Here is a 10,971-nt window from a genome sequence, read left to right as displayed (position 1 = left end):
GTTATTTTTTTGTTTTCTGTGTTTTTTCAATTAAAAAGTAATATAAAAACTTGAAAATTAGTAATGTAAAAAGTAATGTGAAAACTTGAAAAATAGTTCATAGGGATAAAGGATTTTTCTTGACTTGTCAGGCTCAAGTGTAATTTAAAGGTAAACATAAATAGGAAAATGAAATTTATTGACTTCTATTCATTTAATCCAATTTAATATTTAGAATTAAATTGTTAATATTAATTATAACAATAAGAACATCAACAAGTAAGATTTTCACAAACTAACTGTAGGGTTTTGCCCAGGGGGCCACCCATCGTGTAACGTGTATGCTACAGCATGGCAGCGTGAGTTGCCTGTGCACCACGCGGCTCCCAAGGTAAAGAGATGTGTGAGTTGTATATGCTTCATGAGGCCCCTGGCTCAAAACTAGTGTGAGTTAAATACAACTCACATGACAGTTAATGTGTTAAATTATTTACACTCAAAGCCTTGCAGTCATCTTGATGTCTTTCTCTCACTCCATATTCAATCTTCTGGCTAATCCTGTTGATTCTACCTTTAGAAGTTAACCAGAATCCTACCAGGGCTCCACAATTCCCTTATCTAAGCCATCATCATCTCTTGGCAGGATTACTGCAATAGTCTCATATCTAATCTGCCTTGTCTCTTTACAATCTACTCTTAACAGAACAGCCAGAACAGAACTATTTGATCCTATTAAATAGTACCCAGCGTAGTCACTCCTCTGCTTAAAACCCTCCACTGATTTCTGATGCTTTCTATCATCTGGACTCTGCTACTTCTTTCATTCTTTGTTTCTGCTAGACCAGTTTTCTGGCTGTTCCTCTAATCTCCCAAGCTGCCTCTTGCCTCAGGGCTAGAACACATACTATTCTTTTGCCTGAGACACTTTCTCTTTGATATTTGCAGAGGTTAGTTTCTCATGCTTCCTTTTAGTCTCTGCCCAAGTGTTACCTTATTGAGAGGCCTTCCCTGATCATCCTGCTTAAAATTCATGTACACTGCTCTCCCTTCCCTCTGGTACTCCTTCTCCCCTTTCCTTGCCTTATTTGGCTTCAGAGCATTTACTTTAAGAGGAAGTACCATCTGAAATGCCATGTAGTATGCTTTGTTTATTGTCTCATCCCCCAACAGAGAGCAGGAACTTTTTTGTTCATTTTGTCCCAGTTCCTTGAATAGTGCCAGGTGCATCATATGCACCCACATATTTGGTGAATGATCAAATGTACCTATCCATTCTTGGCTCACTGCAGTTTACTTCCCTGTACTTTAGTGTGGGTAGTCCTTATAGAACTCCAGCATTGTGATGTTACCCCTGCCTCCGTTTAAAAATCCTCCCATAGCTCTTTATTGTCATTAGAAAAAAGTAGAAAAGGGTTAATACGGAATAATGGTCAGGACTTTTTGTTTATAAGTGACAGGATCTCAACTCAACCTAACTGGCTAAAAAAGGAATTTATCAGCTCAAATAATGAAAGGCCCAGGGGTTGAGCAGCCTGTAGACATAGCTGGATGTAGGTGTTCAAATGATACCGTTGAGTGTCTCTTCCTCTTTTCCTCTCTCTCCATGTGTAGCTCTGCTTTCCTCCACTTGAGAATAAGAGTGGTATCTTTCATCCTGGTTCACATTCCCGCCCCAAGCCTAGCATATTTTTGACACAAAAGATACTTACTGTTGAACGAATGAATATTTAAACCTTCATTTTCCATTGCCAGATTTAACCACTTATGATACAGTGAAACACTACTTGGTATTGAATACACCACTTGAGGACAATATCATGACTCATGGTTTGTCAAGGTAAGTGATGGTTTTAGTTTGATTTTTTCTGTTTTTTTTCTATATTACCTTTTCTTCCATATTTGGCATAAATTCTAACATTTAGGCTCTTTTAATTAGGCATCTAGTGGTATCACCCTTAGAGAAGGGTTATAGTACATTTATAAGGGTGATTTTCTTAAAGTGTATTAACAGTTAAAATGGATACGAGACACGCAAAGTTGCAGGATATTTCAGAATTAAACCTCCCAAAATATTTGCACCTTGATGGGGCCATCCAAGGAACAGGCTCTGATGATCAACTCTCAACAGATATGCTCGAGCACCTTTTATGTTAAAGGCACTGTGCAGGGCCCTGCAGTGGGTACAAAAGAGGTAAACTCAACTCCTGCCCATGAGACTTCCCAAGTATTAAAACGCTGTGCAGTAAATGCTAAAACAAAGCGACTAGTTACTATAGGATTCAGAGGAGGAAGAAAACATAATCACTTGGCAAGACCCACAAAAGGAATAGAATTAGATAAGAGTTTTGAAGGGCTGTGGCTCTTCACAGAGACAAGGAGAAGGGCATTCCAGGAAGGGACAATACCTTAATATCTTTGTAACACAATTTAAAATTATCCATTAGAATGAGTAATTTTATAAATGTCTGTTATCCCTGATGTTATAGTGATTTCATTTAGCTTCTGATCTTTTTCTTAAATTCTAGAACCTCCTTATGCTATTTAGACAATCTCAAAAGTACGTTAATAATGTCAAATCAATGATATTTGGAGATATTTAAACACACTAAGAATATTCCTGACTCAGGGCTTTTGCACGTGCTATTCCATCCGCTTCTAATACTCTTCCTTCAGGTCATCACATAGACATATCCTTTTCACCACTCAATTCTGCTGTTGCCCTTAGAACCTTTCCCTGACTACCTATCACCCAGTTACTCCCTATCATATTCCCCATTTTTTTCATAGCCCTTATCAGCATCTGAAATTATTTATTTCTCCTCTGCCTCTCTCCAAGTAGAGTGTAAGCTCCTTGAGGGCAAGGTCTTACCTCCCTTATTCACTCCCTAAAAGAATGCCGGGCACCAGCAGGTGCTCAGTGCATACTTTTTGACTGACATTCTTTTTGTTTTTATTTTCTTCTACGTCTTTAAGGAATTAATTTAGCATTAATTTTAAGCTAAAAGAGCATTATTATGAAGAATATTATAATAATATATTTGGTATTCTTTCTAAATATCAAATACTCTTTCTTAAAATAGAAACTACTACATATTATCTTTCCATTTCATTTATTTGTGTTTATAGTTTATGTTCTGGACTAGTAGCTTCTATTCTGGGAACACCAGCCGATGTCATCAAAAGCCGAATAATGAATCAACCACGAGATAAACAAGGAAGGTAGATAGAAAGTCTTCAATATTCATGTGCTTCAATGGCTATAATAATATTGTTCTTTAAAGATCCTTTCCTCTGTCTATTGTGGATATTTTTGTGTTCAATGAGAAAATTGTTTATATGCAATTATCTGCTCTTTGTCCAGCGAAAAAGTGCTATGCGTTTGGGGAAATAAGCTAATTAACAGTTATATTAGTTAGACACAAGGTATTCCTTGTGACTTTATTGTTTTCAAAGAGTTTTTGAAAGTATAATCTGCTGAGAATTTACAGAGCACTTTCTTTGGAAGCTTAAGACTTACGGGTAACATGGATACTTTTATTTGGTATAAAATAGTGTGTTCTTTCTGGAAGAAATCAAGTGGAGTGAATTCTAAGTATAAGACCAAGGATGGGATGAATCAGAATAGTCAACCTTGAAAATATCTTTAAGCTCAAAAGAATTTAACTATATCTATAGAACCACAAATATTATTTGTTCTATACTAACAGAAAATATTTAACTTATAGTAAGTTTCCTCAGACTATTTTGTTGTATTTATACGTCTTTTTACACAGAAGAAATTTAACAAAATTGTCTTGTTTTTTTTGTAGGGGACTTTTGTATAAATCATCAACAGACTGCTTGATTCAGGCTGTTCAAGGTGAAGGATTCATGAGTCTGTATAAAGGCTTTTTACCATCTTGGCTGAGAATGGTAAAGTTAGGTTTTTTACTTCCTTTTTTTTTTTCTTTTCTTTGTGCTTAAATTACTTTTAATCTGTAAGTATTTTCCCTTTCCTCTTCTGGTTTGCAGCATGGCCCCAAAATCAAGGTCCTTTCTCTCTTTTTTAAATCTTTTTTTGTTTTCTTTTACCTCTTCTCAAAGTCATATTGCCTTCCTATGTAGCTTAAGGTAAAATAAATAAGTTACTATCCGTTAATGAATAGGTGGATAGATTTTCTGTAATGTAAAATCTTTAGTAATCTATTTAGTTATATTTTAATATAGTAGTTTGGGAGAGGTATACAAATTTTACAGTAGATAACTTGCCTATGAAAATTTTACTGTTTCAAACAAAATTTGTTACTTTGATGGCAAATGTTATATTACTCTTTTATACTTATTACCACAAAACTGTGCTTAGTAAGAAACTATTGTGTCGGCCGGGTGCCGTGGCTCACGCCTGTAATCCTAGCTCTCTGGGAGGCCGAGGCGGGCAGATTGTTTGAGCTCAGGAGTTCGAAACCAGCCTGAGCAAGAGCGAGACCCTGTCTCTACTAAAAATAGAAAGAAATTAATCAGACAAGTAAAAATATATAGAAAAAATTAGCTGGGCATGGTGGCACATGCCTGTAGTCCCAGCTACTCGGGAGTCTGAGGCAGGAGGATCACTCGAGCCCAGGAGTTTGAGGTTGCTGTGAGCTAGGCTAACGCCATGGCACTCTAGCCTGGGCAGCACAGTGAGACTGTGTCTCAAAAAAAAAAAAGAAACTATTATGTCATTTTTATTTGGTGTAGGTGTTATTTTTTATTGAAGTGAACTAAGATGTAGAATTAGATGACTTAAGTAATATAGCAAATAAAAACAAAGATTCATGTCCCTTGTAAGTTAGAAAACATTTGAAAGAATGATGAGTTATGGGTTTAGAAATTCAAACAATCAAAAATTAACATAATATATTATAATGTTATATATAATGTAATATTTATATATATATATGTAATTGAGTACCTATGCCATGCAAAGCCCTACACTAAGGGCTTAGCTTTGAGTAAGAAGCTATAAGTGATGAGTGTTATGGGAAGAATGCCTGGTGCTATAGAAATATATAGCAAATAAGTACAGGCTAGGCTGGGAGATATGAAAACTTCGCTGGAGAATGGATTTTGAACTGAGATTTGAAGAATGAGTAGGACTTAGCCAGGTAAAGAGAACAGAAAGAAATATTCTCTTTAAAGGGAAAGTTGGAGTGGACACAGAGCACGATGAGTTCGGGGAACCGAAGGAAACCAAGCAGGCCAAGGCACAGAGACCTGGTGGAGGGAGACAGACATCAGTGTGGGAAGGCCATATGAACCAGAAGAGTGATGGCACCAGCCTCATATCATCTGCATTTTTAGAGAAATCATCTGGCTGCCATGTATATTGGAAAAGGCCAGGAATAGTGATAAATGAGAGATAATGGTGGCTTTAACAAGAGTATGATGTGGGGACAGATGATAAAAAAAGAAATTTAGGATGTAGAAAGGAAATAGAAATATGACTGATTGGATGGGGATGAGGGAATGGTTGGAGAAGATAAGGAAAAGTCAGGCTTTATTCCCAGATTCCTACTGTGAGGAACTGATAATGATATAATTTCCTAAATAGGGATCATTTGCAGGGAAGAAGATTTTGGGGGTAAAATAAGTGGATACATGATATTTTGGATACCTATAAGACATCCGAGTAGAGGTATCTAGATGACTAACTTAATACATTGGTCTGGATCTTGGGAGAGAATACAGGGATGGAGATTTAGATTTGAGTACTGCCTGTATATAGTTGGTCATTGAAGCTTTGGTAATAAATATCACTAAGGGATAGTAGGTATTTATTTATTAACATGAAATTAATGGCCAAAGCCCTTGGCAATATCCGATACAAAAGTGTACCAAAGTTAAAAAAAAATTAATGGTCTTGATTATATTTTAAAATTATGTCAAAACTGTGGCTGTTTCTTACTGGAAAGGTAGATTTTGATTTGACTTGCATGAACCAAGCACTATTATAGGTGTTGGTAACACTGAGGAATAAGAGCTTTTGCACTAGAGGGGCTTACAGTGAGATGTAGAAACTAAACATGTAGATATTTAAAATTACAGAAATAATAAATATTACTGAATCACTTGGTATATGGCCAAAACTGCTAATCACTTTTATGGCTTAACTCATTGAATTCTCCCAATAATCTGTGAGGCAGGTTGCTATCCTATCCCTCTTTTATAGAGGAGGAAACAAAAGCATAAAGAGGCTGAAGAAGTTGACCAGGATAGGGTGGTTATTATAATAACTAGGGTATGAAATCAGAATTTCAAATCCAGGCAGCCTGATGCCAGAGAACTTAGCCTTACTAAGGGGTTTGTATTAGTGCTCTGCCAGTGTTGTGAGCAATACTCTGGGAACACAGACAGTAGAGTAAAAATGGCTGTAACTGTGTTTGGGGAGTCACGAAAGGCTTCGCAGCACTGATACTTGATCTGGGCTTTGAAGCATTGGTAGGCATTTGTCAAGAGAAATATGAGGGAGCAACATTAGCGTAGGCATCATGTCCACGTGTAGGCCTGTTATGTTTGAAGAGCTACAGAAAATTCAGTGTGTCTGGAAAATAGGTCCTCAGAGGGGAGGTGGTAGGAGACAAGGCTAGAGAAATACCTAAGGACCAGGTTGGTCAGGACCTTGTGGACCCAGCTTAGTATTAATAGTTCAGGTGTAACCCTATAGTCAACAAGCATCTGTAGTCACCTGTAGTCAGTGTCCTCATCCGATAGTCAGCAAGCACCTGCTTAAGCACGAGAGCAATGTGCTAAGATTTGGTTGTCAGTGAGATTACTTTGGAAGCAGTATAGAAGATACAGTGAAAGCTAGGTTACAAGAAAGTAAGTTTTAGCAGTGGTCTAGCCATTGGATGATTTTAGAAATGGAGAGAAGAGAGATTTTAGGGAGATTTATAACTCCACAGGTTAGTAACTCATTATATGTGGAAGGTGAGGGACAGAAAAAAAAAAAGGATACTTTTATGTTTCTAGTGTGGGAGGCTAGGAGGATGGGTGAGACTATTGCTGAAACACAAAATCAGGGTTTAGGGGCTGAAGGGCATGGATAATATCCAAGTACAGAGGATGAGACCACTTGATCTGACCCATTCTCTTTATACATGAAACTCAGGAAGTATAATATAAATGACAAAAAAAGAGTACATAACACATGCAAGCTCTACATACATTAATTATTTTTAAAATGTTATAAAAACATAGTGAAACAGGTAGTGTTATCCTCATTTTTCAGATGAGAACACCGTGGCTCAGAGTGTAAGGAACTTGCTCAAGTTCACGTCGCTAGCATGTTGCAGAGCTGGGAATTGACTGCAGGTCTATTCCACTCAAAACCCCATGCTCCTTTGTAGTACAGAATACTGAGTTGCTCAAGATCCTGCAGCTAGTCACAGAAATTTTAAAAGAGACAGTTTGTCGTTAAGAGGGGTATTATCAGAGAAAGGCTGGCTAACCACCGAACGTGTTATTTCCTTGTTGATTTGCCATAGTGTATGACCTTGAGTTCAGAAATCTGACTCATCAGCACTTCCAAGTAAATCGGCCTTGGAAATACAGAACTCGCCTCAGCTGATTCCATTGAAAGTATGATCAGGCCAGATTATCTATCTGGTTTATTCGCATTGTACAACACATTTGGTGAATGATCCAGATGCTCAAGTCCTCGGGCCAATGTGTTTCCTCCTAAATTCAAGCTATTTGGGGACCAAAGTAATAATCAAAAAGTTACTTGCTAAACACAGAATCACAACAGGAAGAGCTTATTTGTAAACCTAATATTTAAGAACTTCAACCCAAGAGAGGCCTGATGTGTTCAGCTCCACAGTAATAGGCATGGAAAAGGACTCTGCTTCTGCTTCTTTCCAGCCTTTATGGCAAAAGACAGGTCAGAGGAATCAACGTGGGCTCATATACACTCGAATCATTTACAGTGGTCACGGTTATGGCAGTGAGAAAGTCAGCAAGTGATCTTAGTGCCCACATGCATGCCTGCATAGAGAATCAGTTAATTCTATTTATAATACTACCCATGTTCTCGCTATATGATCTCCCTCTCTTTATTCAAAACTAAACTCCATTCCAATCCCTCCTACTAGGTAGAGGTAGTATTGCCTTGCTCTGCTCAGTCCCTGATTAATATTTATTTCATTTGCCTATGGTTTTGTTGCTATATCATTAACATGAGGAAGAAGACCTATTACCACAGCAATAAGGAATGATTGCATACACCATTCTTAACTAAGACCTCCTCCTCCTTGATCCGACTGCAGCTATATACCTGGCTCACTTCATTTTTGTTGTCACAAGAATATAGTTATCTTTACATCTTTATATCCCTATTTCAAGTATATCTTCATTTAACTAACCAAGATATGTTCTCCTAAATCTACTATTTAGTAAATTCTCAGTCTATTAATATAATATGCTCAATATTTCCAAACATATATGACATAAATATTGCTTTACAAACTGACCAAATACATTTTACATTCTAATTGCTTAAGCTTATTTCTCTACTCTAGTATGGTAGGGTCCTTCTCTGATCAGTGTTGATCAGAACTGAACCAGACAGGTGTTATTAGATCCAAGGCATCCCTTTCTCTGTTCCAGTGTTTCCCCTGTGATATCCCTCTGTGTCTTTAGTGTTTATATGTTTAGTATTTATATCTTCTTCTAATCCTTGTCCTTTTATAATTCTTTTAGATATAGTTGCACCTTCATTGAAGTTAAAGTCAAGCCTTTCTGAGCCGAAAGCTTATTTCTCTATGTAATGTGAATTTTTATATATAAGTTGTGAGACATCAGGTGTTGGTTTAATGACCTAACTCTCAAGGGGTAATCTTTTGCCTTCCTCACTTTCAAGTACTTAAGTATCTTATTGACATGCTCCATATTACAAACTACATGTAGAGGAGCCCAGCCTGGAATTCAGGCATCCTGAGTTCTAGCCCTTTAGCCATTAATGGTTCATAAAAGAACCCTGGGAATGGAAAACAGAAGCCTGTGTGATCTATCTCTACAACATGCTAATAGGCATTTGACTGTTAAGCCTCAGTGTCCTTATCTAAAAAATAGGGACATTAATACCTTTCTATTGTAAATTGTTGTTTAGAGAAATCTGCCATAAATAAAACACGAAAATGCTTTGTAAATTATAAAGTGCTTTATGAAGTGAGATGCAAAAATACTTGTTTTCAGTTTAAGTAGATTCAAAATGACTTTGTCATTCAAGATATGTATGCATATATGTAGAATATTTATAATTGCTTTGAAATATGCACTAACTTCTTTGGTTAATCTTTCAGACCCCTTGGTCACTGGTGTTCTGGCTTACTTATGAAAAAATCAGAGAGATGAGTGGAGTCAGTCCATTTTAAGCCCTTAAAGATACAGTGTTCAGTATTGTCGAAATATGGGCATCTGCAACACACACCCCCTGTTATTTCTACCTCTTTAGGAAGACACCTTACTCCACAGAGACTGTGATTTATAGGGGGGCAGCACTTTATTTTTCTCTGGAAACCCGAGTTCCCTTTGGCTCCTCTGTTTGTCCAAAAGTGATCTGGCCGGATCTCACAAGGCCACCCAATGAGACCCAGCACAGCATTTTGTAAAGAAGAATCGAACCCTGACCACTTTCACCTTGGGCGAGAAGGTTTGGCCTTTGAAATGCTATTCTGTGCTGAAGAGCCTGCCTAGAGGAGGCGTGCCAGGAGGGAGCCAGCATCTCAGATCTGAAGTAGACGATAGGAATGTGGAAGAATATATATGTAGTGCTTAAGAAATACGTTTAACCTATTATGTCAGTATTATAATTGAAGTTCGACAATTCATTTTTCTGTTGTTGTTAAAGTGTACATATTGTAAATTAAAGGGAGCTGAATAGAAATTCATGAGTCATGAATAAACATTTTGAGTTTCCCTAGAGTTGAAGGAAGTTGATGTCCCTTTTCTTGACAAGGAGGGGGAAAAAAAAATCAAGTCGAGATGATGTTTGGATTTCAAGGAAAGAAGCTGATCTGTCAGTGCCCTCTCATTAGATCTGTGTTAATTGGTTAGTACTCTGCTGCATATGCTAATAACTTTCCCTGACAGCCACAGACTCTGAATCTTGATGAAAACAGAGAAGAGAATTTGCCTTGTTACATATCCTGTTACAACTCAGATATGTCACTATCTCTCAAGAATCTTAATATATAAGAATTGTAACTTATCTGATTAAAATTCAGCTGTCTATGTCCTTTTATAAAACACCTTTGTGACCATCAGCCTTTCAGTGGTATTTTAAGAGCAAGGCTGATAGGAAGTTAGCCCACTCTGACATGCATCCTTTATCTCCTTTCCCTAAACACTAAGGGCTCTAGAGAGACAGAGAGACAGATTCAGAAATCACACTAAAACTGTCAATAGCCTGAATCTTATTCAGTTTGACAAAGCTTCTTGCCTAAAAAAGTGATAAGTATGAACTGTCTGCGGTATACAGTTACGTATCCAATCTTTGAATCAAATCCCTATTCTTATTTTAGAAAGGTAAGAGATTTCTTCAGATTCACCTATGTAGCACCTGCTCCCCCAGCCTCAGACAGTGGGCATTTCTGGATGGATGGCTGTGGTTATGGGTAAAAGCTGTAACTGTTAAATAGGAAAACACAAAAGCTTAAGCCCAAGAAAGACCTTGGAGCTAACCAAATAATTTGTTCTGATGGACATGGATGAAGTTGAATAGAAAAAAGTTTACAGGTGCTTTGCGGGTTGCACTAATGTATAATCACTGCCATTTTAGGAGGGGAACATATACTTTAAAATATACTTTAATGTGATGTATTAATATGCAACAGCTTATTGTTTTTCTAGTTGCAGAATGTGAAGTTTAATCTCTTCAAATCTTTAAGTGGTTTATTTTTCCATTGCATTTGTCAATCTGTAAATGAGTTGTTAAATATATTTAATATATTATTATGTGCTTAAATTCCCAAGTGT

At 37.1% G+C, this 10,971-nt stretch overlaps 1 protein-coding gene across 4 annotated transcripts in view; it reads left to right on the top strand.

The window, feature by feature from the left end:
- The window catches only part of SLC25A27 (solute carrier family 25, member 27), a 24,483-nt gene extending 14,375 nt beyond the window's left edge, over positions 1-10,108 (top strand). The window contains exons 6-9 of one of the 4 annotated variants that reach the window (XM_012664658.1): positions 1,732-1,816; positions 3,106-3,198; positions 3,789-3,891; positions 9,550-10,108. In XM_012664658.1, coding sequence (XP_012520112.1) covers positions 1,732-1,816; positions 3,106-3,198; positions 3,789-3,891; positions 9,550-9,552 — 284 coding nt within the window. In that variant the 3' untranslated portion in view covers positions 9,553-10,108. Of the gene's footprint in view, positions 1-1,731; positions 1,817-3,105; positions 3,199-3,788; positions 3,897-9,296 lie in introns of all 4 variants that reach the window. The other 3 variants (XM_012664656.1, XM_012664657.1, XM_012664659.1) reach the window with 3 other exon arrangements.
- Positions 10,109-10,971: the final 863 nt, after the last annotated feature.

The sequence above is a fragment of the Propithecus coquereli genome, unplaced genomic scaffold (assembly GCF_000956105.1).
Source record: "Propithecus coquereli isolate 6110/MARCELLA unplaced genomic scaffold, Pcoq_1.0 Scaffold90, whole genome shotgun sequence".
In the NCBI taxonomy this organism is placed as follows: Eukaryota; Metazoa; Chordata; class Mammalia; order Primates; family Indriidae; genus Propithecus; species Propithecus coquereli.
The sequence above is the reverse complement of the archived record's forward strand: the minus strand, read 5'-3'. Positions and strand labels throughout refer to the sequence as shown.